The sequence below is a fragment of the Microcebus murinus genome, chromosome 9 (assembly GCF_040939455.1).
Source record: "Microcebus murinus isolate Inina chromosome 9, M.murinus_Inina_mat1.0, whole genome shotgun sequence".
Lineage (NCBI taxonomy): Eukaryota > Metazoa > Chordata > Mammalia > Primates > Cheirogaleidae > Microcebus > Microcebus murinus.
The window spans coordinates 50,214,062-50,233,343 of NC_134112.1; the positions used below are offsets into that span (position 1 = coordinate 50,214,062).

General features: G+C 34.3%; 1 protein-coding gene across 10 annotated transcripts in view; it reads right to left on the reverse strand.

Moving 5' to 3' along the window:
* Positions 1-19,282, reverse strand: part of ADAM22 (ADAM metallopeptidase domain 22) — a 203,987-nt gene that overhangs the window by 13,367 nt on the left and 171,338 nt on the right. The window contains exons 25-30 of one of the 10 annotated variants that reach the window (XM_012779568.2): positions 18,549-18,639; positions 15,175-15,192; positions 8,200-8,394; positions 5,786-5,886; positions 5,361-5,427; positions 343-429 (exon numbers count right to left, since the gene is read on the reverse strand). In XM_012779568.2, the coding sequence (XP_012635022.2) occupies positions 343-429; positions 5,361-5,427; positions 5,786-5,886; positions 8,200-8,394; positions 15,175-15,192; positions 18,549-18,639 (559 nt within the window). The other 9 variants (XM_012779567.2, XM_076006455.1, XM_012779573.3 and 6 more) reach the window with 9 other exon arrangements.

The window sequence follows — 19,282 nt, forward strand, 5'->3', positions numbered from 1 at the left end:
ATTGTTTGGGTTAATAGTGCTTCTTTATTAGTGGAAAGTATGTTTCATGCCCATAGAACACCACACAGCATAAAATGAAGAGAAAGCTACTAAAAAGCTCAAGATGATGAGAGGGACATGCACTAAATGGTGACCCTTTCAAATGGCTTCATTTGAAACATTCAAAAATGAACTAGACTTGCTCATGAAGCCAAAAACAGATCAAAAGGCAGCAAATAAACAAGGGCCTTTCCACCTATGGGAACTTGTATTGGGAGATACAAGATAGAAAACCAGTCACACTACAGTATTTGTATGTGCTGGGAGAGTTTGAAAAGGATATAAAATTAATTTATAAAATACCTAAAGTATGGTCCTTCAGTGTTTTTATTCACATCTTCTACCCACTTAGCTACATTATAGTCTCTTTTGAACCATGGGTTTAAATACCTGCAGAAAGCAATGGAAGGAACAAAGAAAGCAGAACAAGATAGAAAATCTGAAAATACACAGCACAAGCTTAGCAAGGATGTCTTCACCCTCCAAATGCAAGTGACCATGGCAAATAAACCAGGATGGATGCTGGGTGATTATGAGGCAATCTATACAATGACATGAAAATAATCTGAGCTATAACAAGGCTCAAGGCATTCTAGAATGTATTCAACATTTCTGGGAAAGCCTTTTCCAGCAGCTTCCCAAAGTGAATCAGAAGTTCCCTTTCAATCACAGTACTGTCAGTGGTCCAATTCACCCACCTCCAAAGTGGCTTTTTCCAGGCCACCTCTCATTTGGCTCCTTGGTTTTTACATGATAACGGTGCTTATTGAAAATATTCAGTTGGCTCCAATTCCAAGCTGATATTTGGGCATATAACATCCCAAGAACTATTAAAAGGAGCAAAGTTCTCTTTCCAATATGAGAAGGCTTTTACATGGCACCTGTCTTATTCCCAATAATGGATCCCAAACTGGAGTCAACAATAAGGCATGCTCCAGTTGGCTCTGCAAGGAGCAGAAGGGTTCCCACTCTTCTGATTCTGGAGCCTCAATGCCTATTAAGTGTTGTCTAAATAGGTCTCTATGACCGTGAAGCTGGGTTTAGTAATTTAGTTGCACTTCAGACTAAAGTGTTTGTGTTTTCATTAGGAAAAGGCCCTCAGAAGTTGCCTTCCACATGTTTGATCATGAATTGTGCGAATGACTGCCAGAGAAAGGTAATGACCTTAGTTAGCACTTCCCAGATGGATCTGGCAAAGTCTCCATCATAATTCCTGTGCGCTTTTAAAGGCAGTAAAATTGGAGGTACAAATTGTTGTTTTTTTCACCCAACAATTTTTCCTTTGATCTTTTACCTGGGAGCCAGGCAAAAACACATCCCGTTAGAATCTGCCCTTGTAAAATAATATAGATTTAACAAAGCAGTATTGTAAGACTTTAGAGTTTTTACTGGGTTTTCCCATTTAAAAAAATAACTTCTAGAGATATTATACACAATGAAGAACAAGCTCTATAGAACTTATTTGGAAACAAACCAGGGAAAAATATAAAATACATTATTATTTTTTTTGGTTAAAGTTTGCTTCTTTCCCCTGTATTTAGTTTTCAATCTGTTCATAAACACATTTAAATCAAGACTATATTTCCACAGTGGCATCATAAAGTCAGGTTATTTTTTCCATAGCCCTTTCCTTCATTTTTAGTCATAACCAAGGTTACTCTACAAAATAGTATCACGAAATTCCCTCCTGAAAAAAGAGATCAGTTTGAGGCCGGGCGCTGTGGCTCACGCCTGTAATCCTAGCTCTTGGGAGGCCGAGGCGGGCGGATTGCTCAAAATCAGGAGTTCGAAACCAGCCTGAGCAAGAGCGAGACCCCGTCTCTACTATAAATAGAAAGAAATTAATTGGCCAACTGATATATATATAAAAAATTAGCCGGGCATGGTGGCGCATGCCTGTAGTCCCAGCTACCCGGGAGGCTGAGGCAGAAGGATCACTCGAGCCCAGGAGTTTGAGGTTGCTGTGAGCTAGGCTGACGCCACGGCACTCACTCTAGCCTGGGCAACAAAGCGAGACTCTGTCTCAAAAAAAAAAAAAAAAAAAAAAAAAAAGAAAAACAAAAAAAAGAGATCAGTTTGCTTTTTATGCTTTTAAGACCATTTTGCTAAGATGATATGTCCTGACTCAGGAAAAACTCACACTAGTTTTGCCTTTAGCCACAATCATTGCCAACTTGTGCTTTCACAGAGATAGCCAATTAAAACTTGCATAAAGGTTTCCACTGAGACTCCAAACAAAAATAAAAAAGTCAAAAAGCAAGTGCAGCCACAGATGAAGGCTAGTGAATGCTCCAGCCTGGGGAAAACTGTAGAAAAAGCCCATGCAGCTGTAATCAGGTGAAACATAGCCACACAGCAAACTGAGTCACCCACAGGCAGACGGCCACTTCCAGGAGGAGACATTTGTTCCTTTCACTGACAATCTTAGAAACTCAAAGGGCTGGTGCCACGGATGCGCCATGACAGCTTACAACCACATGGCTTCACTTGCACTTGACGGACTTTTCCCTCCATTTCGGGGAGCACTTCAGAAGGCTGCGATCACTTCACCAGAGGTCACTGAAGAGAACTCTCAATTGTTTGCTCCTGCTGGGGATCTGTGCATGAAAATGTCTTCACAGTGGACTTCCTAACATCTCAAGGTTGTGGTGGCTGGAGTGATGTGATTTTATCAAACTACTGTAAATCTGCCTATGTGGCTTAACTTGGCTTATAGCGCGACATGCAAAAAAATGCATTAGACGGGACAGGGGAGCTCTTTGTGTTCTCCAGGATGGAAAGGCAGAGGAAAATTAGCTGGTGCTGGCTGGATCAGGAGCATGTCCAAGCAGACATGGGGGCTTGGTCAAAGATCATATGACCCTGTTCTCAGCCAAGGAAGGGACTTGGAGGGAGATTAAGTGGCAGCCCAGAGTAAACGGGCAGGTGGAGACTGACCTGTGATCCAGACTCCCTGTCTGGGGGCTGTCAGAGCCCCCTGGGCTTATGCCTTGGGATGGGACTGTCTGGGCGAGGGAGTGCCCAGGCTCAGGTGCTTGGGGCTCCCTCCTGTAAAAACACAATATATAATACACAGTCTAAGCCAAAAAAAATTTTACATCAGGTACAACAGTGAGGAAGATGCAAAAGCTTCGAGTGGAAAAACAATACAATAAACAAGGACATTTTATTTTGTTAATTAGCAGAGCATGCATTTGTGGTGCATGTTTTAATTCATGTCCTGATTTCTCATCATCTGTTGGGATGATGAAGTACTAGAGGGAATGTTGAAATAATGGACCTGAAATACCTGTTATTCTAAAAAAAAACACAAAATAGATATGTTTGCCAGTGATCATTCTGCTCTTCTTTTAGTCACACAAGTGGTATTAATACATCAGAAGCAAATGGGATTACTTAAATATGAAAAGTATAAAAAATTTGCCAACATAATTCTTGATATGCTCTGTATCAGGAATTCTTATAAGAAAATGTATGTGTGTGTGTATATGTATGTATATAGAGAGACAGTTTCCACACAAGAAGGTATATGAGACTAATGATCAGCTTCACAGACTTAGCTTCATTTAATTAATGTGAGTCATGTAAACAAAATCAGAAAAGCCTAAAAAAATCTGAGGGAGTCCTTAATGCTTTTCCCTCACAAAGATGATTCTATGGTGATGTCTTATTAAATATAACTTAGTTATCTCACAGGCAAGATTTCCTCAAGTCTATCTGTGGTATAATAATTATCACATGATGTGTGTAGAAATTTTATGTGAAACTAAAAAGAATAAGTGATTGTTCTAGAAAATACTATATGAATATTAGAACACCAAATGTTCTTTGGGTCCTAAATTCAGAGCTTTAACATAGTATTTTAATTTTTTTTTTTTTTACTTAGGAGTTTTCAAAGCATTGTTATAGGAAATACTGTTAGAATACTAAACAGTAAATAAATGATTGCCATATGTCTTATTACATGGTATTTCAAGGAATATCTAAAGACCATTTTATAGTTTTATTTGTACTCTCCTGAGCCACTGAGATAAGTTAAGGAGCTTTGACTAGGTGACCTCATGCAAAACAAACCAAACAACATTCCAAGAAGAGTTTATCAACAATGAGCCCTAAAGCATCCAAGCGCTTTGTAATGTTTAAGATAAACTCTAACAGATTAGTTATTTAGGATGGAGTTCTAGGTGCCATTCTGGACCATGCAATGGTATCACTTGAAATTGTCTACTGTCTCTAATGTAAAGTATCCTCTAGAAAGCTTTGACGAGCCATGTACAAAACAATACCATTCAGGTGGAAGGTCCAAATTTCAGGGCAATGCTATTATTCCTGGACTGGAAAAGGCAAGGTGTATGATGGAAAAGCTAACATAAGTTTTTGACAGGCAGTTGTAAATACCTACTATTCAGACTTTTTAAGTATTAAGGCATGAAGAAGCAATAGAGATCCTGAAAATAATAACCACCACTGTAGTGAGAAATAAGTGAAAATTTTTAGGTGGGTTAAAAAAGTATGGGTAATTAAAACTAGGTGGCAGGGTCAGTCCAAAAGGATACTAAGAGTGTGTTTTATTCAAGGAAAGGAAATTAGGTTTGATGAGGTGTTGTTTTGCTTGTAATTTCTTAAGTGGAGAAATGAACAAACAAAAATGCCTGGCATTTACTTTATTATTAAATGTAACTTCTGACCCCACCCTCACTAAAAAATGGTGTGGCTATCATTTCAAACAGATAATGTTGCATTTAGTGACAATGATTCAGTTAAAGAGCAAGTTTAGATGAATGCCCTTTTAAATGTTCTCAGAAGGAAAATTTAAAAGGGAAACTTATTCCATTAGTCTGAGAGAATGCTTAGATTACAGCTATGAAGACTTCGGAGTGGTGGTTTTAGGTTGTGAGCAGTTCATGCTCTAGTACGATGAGAGTTTTTCCCTGATGCTTCCAGGCTGTGTGAGTATTGGGGGGCGGAAGAGTGACCCTTTGAAATGGCTGGACCGGGTGATGAGAAGAAAGGAATGTTATCAAAATTCCCTTCAAAAGGAACCAAAACACCACAATGGCAGGTGACTGGAGGAAAAAGCCTGCAGCAAGGGAGCGACCCCCACTATCAGTGAACATTGGTATGGGCACAGTTGCGGAGATGCCTATGTAAAAGAGAAAAGCCATGGTTAATTTTTAAAGGGCAAAAAAGAATTAAAAAAAAAACAAAAAACCAAGACTGGAGGCATGGTTTATGGTTCTTTGACTATCTGCTTAATTAACTTTTGACACTAATTGCACAGGACCTTAGAGTGCCTTTTTCCATTAGAGGTTCAGACTTACTCAGTTGAATTAGACCGAGGTCTAAATCTTTTCCCTCTGATTTTCTTTCTGTTGCCTCCCATGTTACCTGAAAAAGATGGTTTAGAGCTAGATTTCCAAGTAAATAAATGACTGCCCCTTGTCTAATCACATGGTATTTCAAGTGGGTGCAATGCATAAGCAGCACCACCCTGGAACACTGGGCTTCGTAGCACTGTATACAGCCTTCTCAACTTGTCTAATGTACTGGTGCCACTGAATCCCATCACTTCCCATCCAAAGAAAGAAAAAAAAAGAAAAAAACAACTCCTATTCTAGATACCCCCCTCTCTGTTGGGAGAAAAGCTAAATAGCTTTCAAGAATGAATAAGGCTTGTAACACCAGGGACCGCAGAATATAGAACTTGGATTGTGTGGCTAGATGGATTCAGAGTGCTGGCCGCTACCTTGCCAAGAGTTACTTCGAGGTCGCCCATTTTCACAGATGTCTGAAATATGTTTTGTGTCTGGAATCCTTTCACTCCAAGAATGAGAGAGCCCATTTGACCTGAAATTGAAAATATTGATACATTGTTCAAAAACGTAATCAAGTGGATCCTTTGAAATCAGTAAGCAAAGCTTCTAAGCATTACTTGCGTTAAATAAATCAAGAAAGAAAAAATCTGAAATGAAAGAATGAAGAGAACATGAAAGTCTTCATGAAGAAGGCAGAATTACACAACATCCAATTTAAGAAAAGTCAAATACAATGGAACCCCATTACAATAGTCCATAAATGGAAAGTATCAGGACAGAATGCAAGCCAATTGACATTCCCCAGAACAGAGCAACCATGTGGCAAATTCACTGTGTATATCAGTTACATAACCCCAATGAGGCATCGTAATGGGGTCCCACCATAGATGTTTCTTAATTGTAAAGCAATGGTTTCCATTCAAATACTATGAGAACATGGACTTTCAAGAGAATACATTAAGATTACATTAAGATTTCTTTATCAAAGTAATCTTTAGGTTTTCTTAAATAATAAAATTATTTGCTGAGAATTGGCATTTTTCTCTACAAATATAGTCCAATAAAGTGCAGTACATGTTGGTCGATTGTCCAATAACTGAACTGAATCAGGAATTTTTAATGGAAGTGTCTCTCACAAAGCCCATGTACCATTAAGCCCCTCTGCTATTTATGTCCTACCTCCTTTAAATGAATTATTTACAAGAAGCAAAATTTACACACCTACCTTATACCACACAAGAAATGAATTTTGACAAATTACATATATTTAAGAGTCTAACAATTTGATAGAATTCCCAACTGTTTAAAAATCATAACCCATTGAGATTTTTATAAAGTATGGAAATTATTCAAATGGATATTTTAAGCTGTTTTTAAGGTACTTTAGAAAATAGCACTATACTTAAAAAATATTTCCATGTATCATTTTGGTTTATTACTAATAATGTCTACTATTTTAAAAAGAATCTTCCACTGATGAGTGAAAATAAATGGAACTCAGCACAATTATTTCATATTCATTGCCTAGGCTGGAACTTTTTCCAACATCATTTGCTACTTACAGAATGACTCCTATTTTGTACAAAAGGACAACAGAAATTCTGCTGGAACCCACTGAATTCTCCATTTATTTGCTGTTACTTTAATTTAAAATTTAATATTTGATCAAGAAAATATTTATATGAGAGAATTCAGTAGTTCCCTAGTTGTCTTTTTCTTTTAGCCAACACGTCTTCAATAAATTAAAAGAATAAATTTTTAAAACATCCTTCTACAGAACTGTACTCCTTGGCCCAAACTAGTATTTCTACTTTTGCTTTAAGCTTTGTTTTCTAAAAAGTAAAAACTATCCTTCATACTTAAGAAGTTCCACATAGAGTTCCTAGATCTCATTAATTCCTTATATTCTCCTTCCTGATTAATATTTATTGAGACTGAGAGCCACTGTAGAATTTTCATAGATGATTCACTCTATACAGAACTCTAGAACTGATGTTTCCTCTTAATAAACTAGCAACTTCCCCTTCACTCAACAAAGTAATTAATGTGTCCAGTCATGAGAAGAGTCACCAAAACTTTTTTCCTACCCATTATACCTCATTGGCAACTTTAAAGAAATTTTTCCACAAGAATATTTTAAGCTTCCTTCAGTATGAACATAGGTCTCATTCCCTAAAACATCCCAACTATTTATTTCTTATACCCATTTATTTTATCAAGCAATTATAAAGCATGCAGGATTTTAAATGGTGTCAAACACCTTAAGATGCTAGAATAAGAAATAGTATCAGAGTTTAAGACATATAAATATCAATCCTATCTGTACTATTATAAAACTCAGGCAAATATTAAGTGTACCTAATTTGCCAACTAAAGTGTAAATTATAAAGTCTAAAAACAATCATCTCAGAAAAAAAAGGCAAAATCATAATGTTCAAATATATGATTCACAGAGAAGCAATCTTTGTTTCATAGCAAGCTTAGCTTTAATATATATAAAATTAAAAAAATATTCAATGCGGCACTTATGTTATGACTTTATGTTAACAACTGCTTTTACTGAAGCATGACAGTAACCTTTTTCTTTGACTACCAAACATGACATAAAGCTCACCATTTAAAATACTATTAAATACTATGATACTTTCTTAAGCCATATAAAAGCAAGACTGGAAAACTCTGGAGTTTCTATGTAGATTTAGGATTATTGTTTGTTTTGTTTCAATTTTGTGGCCTGATTTGTATAACAAGTGGTTCTGAGCATATGGCATTTTGAAGTACAGTAATCAAAGAACAAAGGATACTATTTTTCAACATTCAAGAAAGAAGGAAGAAGTAATCAAACCTGCTGCAAAATAATGAAATGTTCTGACTAATGGAATAATGTGTGATGGAACAGGTAGAAATCTGAAAATGCGACAGAAAAGCAGACCTCTTCTTAGAACTAGATGCTGAGTTTGTGCTGACTCCAGGAGGAATGTCGCTATAAAAAGAGTCACCATCTCCAGGCTTTTTTACATAATCTCCCTGGGGTAACTGTCTAAGGCATAATAAACATTTCAGAGTCAGAAAACAAGACACACACATGAACACAGACATATACAAACATTATATCAGAAAAAAAGAGAGGTAGGGATAATGATCTACATGAATCCAATCTATAACAACACATAAGATTATTAATAAATGTGACAAATTAAAGTCATTCTAATTGTAGAGGTTGAAATTGCAATCACTGCAGCCTATAGTTTGGATGAATAAAGCCTTGCTTTGGGGTAAAAATACGAAAAGGTGAGTGTTTTCACTGTAATTTCACTATACTTGGAGATGTTAACTGCAGTTTTGGCTTTAAAAAAAAAAACAAAACTGTGTATTTTTTACACAGATGTATTAGGATATATAGCCCTTGCCCAGATAAAGCATAGTTTTGCTTCACTGTGGGGAATAAACCATTCATGATTTCTAAACATTACATAATATAACCTGATTTGGTCTAAAGAACTGATTGATTTCTAAACTATTCTATAACTTAATCCAAATAAATCCTTATTCGAGTTTGGTGTTCATTTTGGAACTTCATTTAACAGAAATATGAAGAAACTTAGAAAAATTCCAAGTTGAATCAAAAAGGTGATTTTTTTATAGCTGGTCAGTGAAGGAAGATAATTTAGCAAGAAGAAGAAAGAATTCAAAAAAGTAACTTAATTTTTGTTGAGACTATAAAAGATATTTATAGATAATTGGTGGGTGACCTCAGCTTTCTGTCTCTACTGTAGCAGGAGTATAACAAGGGACAATCTATTTAATCTGCACTGTAACTGACCTTACTTAACTGATTTTGAATTAACTAAGAATGGAACACATATTTATGACTTCTCTTAAGTTAATCACATAGAAACTTCTAGATAGGGTCCCTGTTCAACCCTCCTGGAACCCTCAATGGTGTGGCCCCCAAACAGCCAAATGCATCTAAAACTTGATTCAGTTCCATTCAGTACTACTGTTGGAAGTGCCACAAACTAGTGCTGGACTGAGAATTTTAAACAGAGCTATACTTAATTAAATCTCCAACAAAAGCAAAAATTTGCTAACTTTTTTTCTAAGTAGTTTCTCATTTACCATTATATTCCTTGGTTACTTGCTGATACTACAAATTTTATCCAAAAAACGCCACTTTCAGATGTTTACTTGCATACTGATTCCACGTTGTTGTAAATGTTTGAAATACTTTGTTACTCATTCCAATGCTTATAATATATATTCACAGATCTCTACAAATCTCAAAAAAAAATTTCAAGTCATATAAAGCACATATTTTGTGTGACAATCTACTTCGCCCCTTTATTTTAACTAAAGAAAGCAGAGAATCTCACAAAAATAGTATGTAAGATTAATTTTACCTCTAATTCTTTGATGTAGGTTCTTCCAAAATATTTTTTAATTCTGTTAGTGACTTCAGCTTGTAATAGTTATCTTTTATTTTTCCCAATCTATTGTGAAATGTTAATTTTATAGGAAAAATAACATAAGACCTCTATCATTTACTGTGTTGCATGACAAATGATATATTTTCCTACGCACGAGATCTTTGATCTCTAGAATCATATTTTCTGTTTTATCTCATATCAATAAAACATTCCATCAATCCTTGGAAAAATATTCGCAATAAAATTAGAGTTCTATATTTTGTCTCAAGGAAAAAACTTCCCTTTTGTATAGTAATATTTGTAAAAGAATCCCATCAACACTGCATTCCTGTCAACAATCTTTATGGTTAACAAATCCTTTCTGTCACTATTACCTTTAATGATAATCTTTATTAAGCTGATATGCCTCGCCAAATTCAAATTAAATAAAGACAAGCTATTACATAAGATCTCCCAACTACACATGACCTTTCCCATTACTCTATTCCCCCAAATGACCTTCTCTTTACATGGTTCTGGCATTCAGGCATGTACCCTGACAATTACCAAGGCCTCATGTAACTGGTACTGAAGACATAAAGGGGCTGCCTTGCTTAATGGATGGGTACCAGTTTTGCTTTTCTTGTCTGTCGACAGAACATGTTTCACCACTCCTTCAACGTAACTTCTCTGTAGCCCATGGTCATTTTTTACAAAGTGCCCAAACATTCTAAATGCTGAAAATATTCTAAACTGCTGGATTCAGTCAAGGGGTTGCAAGGGAGTTTCAGTTTAATGTACCTCTTCATTTTTATCACTGTGGGAAGATTAGATTTTTACCCATCTCCAGTGCAAAGTCTCCAAAGTACAGAAACTACTTCACTGCATTCTCCTTAAAATTCTACAAGGAATGCATATAACTTTCCTCACATAGTAAATGTCAATGGTAGATAATGAATTTTGTTAAAGATTTCTTAAGAATATTATTTAATATCCTTCATTGTCCAGAAATTTATCTTTTTCATTAATGTTTATTTTTATTATTTTTATTTTGATCTTTTTTATTAATCTTTAATATTAATTACATAGAGCAAACCTATTTCTCCTCTTGCTTTAGTGAAAATGGAGAATATCAGGTCCTTGTGATCAATAAAATAACATTTCATCATTTGTTACCAAAGACCATAAATAACTCCTTTAAAATGTTTAAATTGAACTTCTTTTTCTAGTCTTTTATTATCTTCATGGCTTTATTCCTAAATCTTGAGTGTTTTTATTTCATCAAATTTTGGACACTAAAAGTGTCCAAAGGGTAGGTGGCCTGACCAGTGCTAAGTTTTATAATGGGAATATTATCTTATAGTTTTTGAAATATATGCAAATACTTTAAACATGTCTATGATATTTTTGTAAACAGTAACCAAACGAGAAGAAAAACTAAGTTTTTTTTTCCCTCAAAAAAGATCCCTTCCTATATTAATTACAGGTTGTCTTTTTCTTCCCTACACAACCTTGGCATTTCTTTTTGTGTTCTGAATTAATACATTCCATTAAATGACATTCTTTTGAAGGTACTGCCTATTCTCTAAGACAAGGACTGACTCCTATAAACTTAATGATTCTGGAGGAGTTGATTCATACAAACTGTAATTACCATTTCTCTCCAGGTCTATAATACCCATGCTTATTACTTGCTTGTTCTTATACTACTTCAGAACACAAAGTCAGCCCAACTTCTGATGTGTTCATAATTATAAATCATCTAGTTGTTGTGTTCACATTCTAAATTTAAATATTAAGTAAGACTATTTCTTGGGTCACCCCAAATCCGCTAGGGAAATAGTTGGTCCTATTATGAGAGATGTCTGATCTTTCCTAAAAGTATCCATTGAATTATAATATTTATCTTAATGATCCTTATGCATACTTAGAATAAGAAAAAAATCTTAAAAACCCAGTTAATCAAGTCTTAACTTTAATGCTGAAGGAGGCATTTCTCCAATGCTTGGTTAGTGTCTGGCCTGTCTCGTATTGGAACTCTTAGTTTACTATTTCATTGTATAATGTGTACCAAGTCACATTGACAGACGCAATGAATATCAATGAAATAATAATATAAAAACAAACTAAGAAATGCTTGAAAAAAAAGTAGGAAGTTCACAGGCAGAAAATAAAGTGGCTAAAACAGGTGAGAGAAAAAAAGAAATAGGGGGAAGAAGATTCTGCTTAAAGTAAACCCACGGATCAGAAAGATATGATCTAATTATTTATTCTATTTCTCATTAGTCATAATGATGTGTGCTCATTTCAGACAAAGGGAGAGAATAAGATTTCAGCTGAATGTGGGTGTTTTATAAATGTAAGTTCAGTTAATGTTTCTTATTTGTGAACCTTCCCTGAAAACCAAAACCCACCTATAGGTCTTATTACAAACCGTACAGCTGCTAAGTCTGAAAGCAATTACATTATAACATAAACAATAATATCAACTGAGAAAACTGTGGAAGTTTTCGTTCCTGAAGACTTTAAAGAAAAAGATAAACAGCCCTCCTCATTACCGGATATCTAAGGCTTCTCCATGGCTCCTTGGTTCCATGGTTCTACCCTTCACAAGATGACACTGGCAGATTTAAAGTCATGTCTTATATGTGTGTGGTTCTGCCTCCACTATGCCACAGAAGGGTGCTTCCATTTTATTTTTTTAAATAAGAATTTGTGAACAAAAAGAAAAAATGAGTTTGTTTCTCATCTGTCAAACTTACTAGTAAACATACAACATAATCCTTCAATATACTGAAAACCTTGAGGACACAGTCTCAGAAGGGAAAATTTACCTGGTTATCAGATTCAGTCACAGAGTTACCTGCCTGTCCTCTCCAATAATTTGAAAGTTACGCCCAATTTGGCATTTCTGAGCCATTACAACACTAATAAGAATCTGGTAACTGGCTACATATTTATTATCTGCATTTAGTGTCAAAGCAAAACTTTATGTTCACCAACACTTTCACCAGCTCAACCACTTGTGTGGGCCTCATTCACATCAATGTATGCTGCCTTCCTCTGGGAGAACCACCACATCCACCTCTTTCATTTGAAGATTAGAGAAACATAGTCTTCAGAGAACACATGCTAATAACTTCCTTTCACCATAATGCTTCACAGAATACAAAGAACCTTATTTTACTGAGATTTTAGGAGGGTTTAAGTGATTTTCCAACAACACATTTCTGATTCCTTGTCGATTGGTCCTCCCACCATAGACCCTCAAAGGAAAAACCTAATTTAAAGGCAGTAACAACACAATTCTTAATTCTACTACCCAGCATCTTTTGGAATTGGGCAGATCTGTATTTGAATGTCTGCAGATATTTTTACAAAACTGAACATTAATGAATGCTTTGCTATGTTAGCCTTACTACTTTCTCTGTAATCACTAACATATTTTTAAAAAGGAAAATCTTTTAGAAGATACTTACACATTCATGACTTCCTGATCTAAAGTCTATTCTTTGGTATTTCTCCATTTTGAGAACTATCGTATAAATCTAACATTAATTAGCTATGGGCAAGGACAAAAAAAAAAAGGTTGTGTTGAAATATACCAAAATATATAAAATAAACATCCTGAAGATGTGACAACTCTCAAAATATGGACTACATTCCAAAAGAGTAGCCAGACTAATGAAATGATGACTCAGTAACACCAGGAGACATGAAATTATATCAGGCACATAAAAGAGATTCTTACTGTAAAATGTTCTTAACTATATCTATACGTATATTGAGTTAGAATAAGAAATTAGTAGACACTTTTAAATATTAATCAGTTCTGTATAGTGTGGGCAATTCCCTTATTCTCTAGTGAGAACACATCTTACAGCACTGTTCTAGCTTTGCTTATGTTACATATTTGAGCTATTTTACTTTCCTTTTTGTAAATTCAGTAATATTAAATTCCATTGTAGCCTTAGCACCTATGGAAATGGAGCTGAATCATTTATTTTTCAATCTTATTCTCCTAATTCTATTTTCCACTAAAGAAAGCCACCAAACTTAGATTTCTGATATGACTAATCAACTTTTACCCAACAGAAGGCCTAAATGGCTCTTGTTCTTCTGGACAAAACAGTTTAAACATGTCATAAAGAAATCTAATTGTTTTTAAAATGTACTTAATTTTGTCTCAGTTTTGCTTTTCCCCTTAATGATGAGTTAGTTACTCTAGGGCAAGGTCAATTTTTCTAGTATCCACGCTGACCAGGAGTTCAATTGGTATGCCATGGGCACCAGACACTCATAGAGATTCTCTAGATTCTTATAGCTAAAGCCTCATAGGGATTTTAAATTATAAACAGAAAAGTTTAAAGTTTTGATTTGTGAAAAAACAAAAGTTGTGGTTGAGACCTGAAGAAGTATCACAACGTTTATACCTTATTCATAACCAGGCATAACTGGACAATGGAAAAAGTAGGAATCTGCATAAATACCTTGAGTATGGGACTAAATACTATATGATATGCAAGACCTGGTCTGGGCTATCAATTTCCAGGGTAATATTTTAAATTTTTTATATAAATAACTAGAAGCATTAATAACTTTTTAAACGTGAAACATGCAGGGTGAATCCCAGTTATTATGTGCCAATTTAGATTTAGATAAAAATAGGCAATTGTTATAGAACAACATGAATGTTTGTATCTCTTCTTATGCTGTTGGTTAAACATGGATTTTAAGGTTATGCTGAACAGGATGCCTTTCTCTAGGGCATTTTTATTCAAAAAAAGTACACAAGACAATCAGATATTCCCACTATGCAAATTCTTTAACTACCTGTGTGTTTAATTATCAATTAAAAAAAAAATTTTTTTCCTTATGTAGAGAGAAACAGGCTCCTGAAGTGCCAGAACATTCCCTGACAGCAACACTGCTCAAATAAACTGTCACTTACGAATCGAAGTAATTAATATAACTGTAAGAAATAAAAAATAAATTCCCTCAGAAAGTAATAGGCAATAAGAGTGTTATAAACATGAAGAAATGTCAATACTAATGTAAACAAATGTGACACTTTAACATAGAGGAAATTTGTTTTGGATGGAAAAAAATCAATTCCTACATACATTACTATAAAATAACACAAATAAGAACCTGCACTAATTGTAGTAGTATTGGATAAAGGAACAATTAAAATTAAATAATGACAGATATTTTTAAATTAATATATTTCAGAGCACCATCATTAAAATCATTATTTTAAGATGGAAATAATAATGAAAAAACTAAGATTAGTGTATGATCACTGTAACAGAAAAATAAAGTGAACTTGATTTATAATCACATATATGAATTCCAACAATGATGATAAAAGTTAAGCCTTTCAATTATGTGTTCAGATTATTCTTATCACATACCTCTGTTCCCGATAGTTTCTTTTCATGGACAAGGAGAGAGGGGGGAAAAACACAAGAATTAGTACCTATACAAGGACATTAAGAGGGAGCACTAAATATCAAAGCTTTAGCATTCAGTGAAAAGTCTTCCCTAGAGGATTTTGAATTGCAGAATTAAAATGGGGAATACACATAAAAATTTCACTTCATCATTAGGAAAACTGACAAAGAATTAGTGACAATGTTATCAAATAACTATTCCCTTTTAAAAACATAAATAAGCTGTAATCATTAAAGAGTAACTATCTTCTCAACATCAGTTGTACTGAACTAAAGTCAATCTTATTTCAAATATGGGTTTTCAGACATATATACTGATTTAAGTAATGAAATTAATGAATCAAGTTCCTTATATAAATTGTGTTTTCATAGAAATAAAATCAATTCATTCTTATTGCAATATAAACCCCAAACTATAGCTGCTCCTAATGGATATCAAATAGGAGACCATAAAAGCACACCAAAATGTTTTATTTCATTAGCTGTGATAAAAAAAAAAAGAGTGAATTAATTATTAGCTGTCATGGACCTCTTAAGTTATTACTACTTACTTACTGAAGCTTCATATTGGAAATATCTGTTCAACATTTAGTCTCTGTTTTTTATTTGACCATAAGCTAAATTAAACTTAAATGAGTTTTAAAATAAACTGACCTTAAAAAAAATTGCTCTAAACGGTGTGGTAGTGCAGCACAAGTGACTTTTTTTCCAAGAGTTAATTGTTAACTTTCTATCTTGACAGAATTGTTAATATTTTGAAGACATATTAGGGAGGTCAAGTAACTGAACGGCTTTGGGCTCCTTCCTCTAATATCAAGGATAATGTTCGCATGCATGTAGTTCATTTGTAGCACTTTCATCTGCCAATCTATTCCATTCACATTATAAGAATCATGTTTGACAATAGGCACATGAGGGTAAAAATGCCAATTTGTTATTATTTTTCATTCTAGAAACTATCAGATGGGGGAAATTAAGCCTAACCCTAACCTGGTATCTTTCTATTCAACAAGTTTTATTTTTTATTACTTCAATCTGATTACTTGAGCCATACAGTTGCAAACAAACATTTCTCTTTTCTTATTACTGCTACTTTCCATCCTAAGGTTTAGAGTAGGAGTGGAAAGTTTAATTGGGAGACTAATGGAAAATGAGCTCTATGGTCCTAAATCTGCTTTCGAACTTCAAATAGAATATGTGAAACATCATATTCATCCGTTTAATTTCTCTACTAAAATTTCTGCATTTTCATTTTATTTTTAAACATATTCTGAATGTTAGAAACACTAAAACTTTAATCATTTAGATCCACATTATTTATAAAGAGGATACTGTCGCATGAATAAGATTTGTCTTTTTCGTTAATCAATCTGCAAAGCACACATATTCAGAAATGAAGAACCTCAAAAGAATGTCATAAAAATAAGAAATCACATAAAGAAGTACTTTTAATTCTAAGCATTAATTTCTAAGTAACAGGAATCAGTGTTTAGGTTTCATATTTTTTGAAAAGTTCTTCCAAGACTGTAAAAATGAAATATTCACTTGCATCAGTAGGTGGCAGAAAATCACACACTCCAGAGCTAACAATTTTCCTTTCAGTTGTGACCAAATGACACCACAGGGCTACTTCAAAACAATGCTTGTGATGGCAATTACTATGTAAGCCCTGCATCAGCAAAGTTGAGGAAATAGTCTGACTCCAAGATAGAGCTAATTTGCCTGAGGTGTGAGAAGAAATCAAATTATAAACAGAAAAGCCTTCCTTTCAGACTTACAATTTTATAAGTCCATATGTTATACTAAAATTAGACTCTGAGAATCTAAGTGTGCATTATACGTAATAACCTGCACACCAGAGAGGCCCATAGGTATTGAGCATCTGTTCTGAACTGGTACAGGGCACTAGGTACTCATTTAATCAGGGCAAAGCTTACTTCCACGCTGTGTTCTCCTTCCCAATGTTATGCCATGTCAGTTATGCTATACTAAACTGTACTATGCCGTCTGTGCTACTTGTTAATATAGTTTTTGACAAACGTCTCTATTCTCATGCTTGTAGCATACAAAATTTATCCTGGCAGTAAACTGACTGCTCTCCTTTTTCAGTCAAAGAAACTCAGAGTTTTGATTTCACAAACAATTGGCTTAAGACCGCATCACGTAGTAACAATAACAGCAGGCAATTACATAGTATGCACTGTGGGCCAGACACTGCTCTGAGTGTTTGACATAAGGTAACTCACAGAACTAAGATGAGTCTATTGAAAGGTATGGGGTCATTTTAAAGTAAAAAATATTCTAACTCCCAAAACTTTTAGTGACCTAAGTTTGATCCATGAGGAAAAATATGCTATGGAATGGGGAAGTACCCAGAATGCCTGGCAAAAGTTGCCTTCCAAATAGAGAAAAACCCTAGGCCTGCAGACCGGAGCATGGTCATCAGAGATCTGAAGAATATGATTTTAGGTTGAAATATTAAAGAGAATTTAAGGTTTGCCATATTTCTGCTTAATTTATTAAACTTTGTTATTTGAATGCTGTTAAAAATTTTCACATCATAAGATTGAAATACTTAAAAAGGAAATTATACACATTAAATATATAAATAAGTCTAGAATCTTTAAGGTATCAAATGTTATTCAAAAGTTATATGACATAGTTTTTTAAAATTTATACATAGAACGAAAAAAGTTATAAGTTGAACTTGGAAGCTTAAGAGAATTTGGCTTTTAAAACTTGTAACTTGAAGTTGAATTTTAGTTTTAACAAACAAATTAAATCTTGCAACAGTCTTTTCTTCACACAAATACACTCACATATTTAACAAATAATAATGCCTCCTTTATACCGGTTATAAAAATAAAGAGGCTTTGCCCTTAGCATGATACATGGCCTCAGCAAATGCTCATTGACAGATCTGCTGATGCTGTTCTTGTTATTACTGCTATTACTGTCATCATTATTGAAGTACTAAGTTCTCTGACTGTCTTGCCTAGATTTTGGGGTACAGGTTTAAGTCAACAGAAGCTGTGTTACTTAAGGGCAAACCAACCCAGCCTTTTTGTAAGACATGATTTAGATTGATTTTAATTCACTTCAACAATTTTAAAACAATATTCAGTACTTTTGGAATACAAGGGCATTGCCTCAAAATTAAAAAAAGTGGTCAATTATTATTACTTCTAACCATGAAAAAAATCATTTGTTGGACAAGGCCGATTTTCATTGCAAGTGTATTTATGGAATAATGCAAAATTTTCTAGAAATTTTCATTTAATGAAAATGTTTAAAAGTCTACTTTGATAGTAAAAAGACTGAGACATTTCACTTACTTATAACCCCACGCAGTGATTCCTAATATGAGGGCCAGCACTAAAATGGTGCCAGCAATTATGCCTATTATGATATTGGTGCCACCAACACCTGGGAGGAAAAAATAGAAACAAGGATGATCAGTGATATAACATTCTTTCAGGAACTTTATTCTCCAGATTTGTAATCATCACACTAACAACACTATTTTTTATTTTTGAAAAAAATGGGTATTTTTCAAAGGAAAGCAAAAATCAACCATAATTCAGCAGTCCATATCAATTTTTTGAAGTGACTTTTGATATATGTTCCTTTTTAATTCTTGTCCAAGTGCATTTTGCACAGTTGTATTTTCCATGTATTTATCTGGAAATTATGTCACTGAACTAAAAGAGGGAAAGTAATGATACCAAAAAGTGGGGGAGGAATGCTAGTACATATATTGGTATAGCACCTTTTACAAAGGAATTTGTAGAAAATCTTTATTCCTTTTGACTCTCACCACTTTCTCAGAAATTCTAAAAATGTTACTGTGCATATCGCTCCATTTGGACAACTAATGCAAGGTCCTTATTGCTCTTACTGTTGTGTGTTTGTGTGTGATATTTTGTCTCTCAAAGTGAATACAAACTACTTTTAAGGGGGAAAACATGTCTGTAGACTAATACAATCAGTGCCCAGGTGGTATAATGATAAAAGCACTGGGCTTGTAATTCCCAGTCTGGGCAATGATGGCTGTGGCATTCTAGAGGAG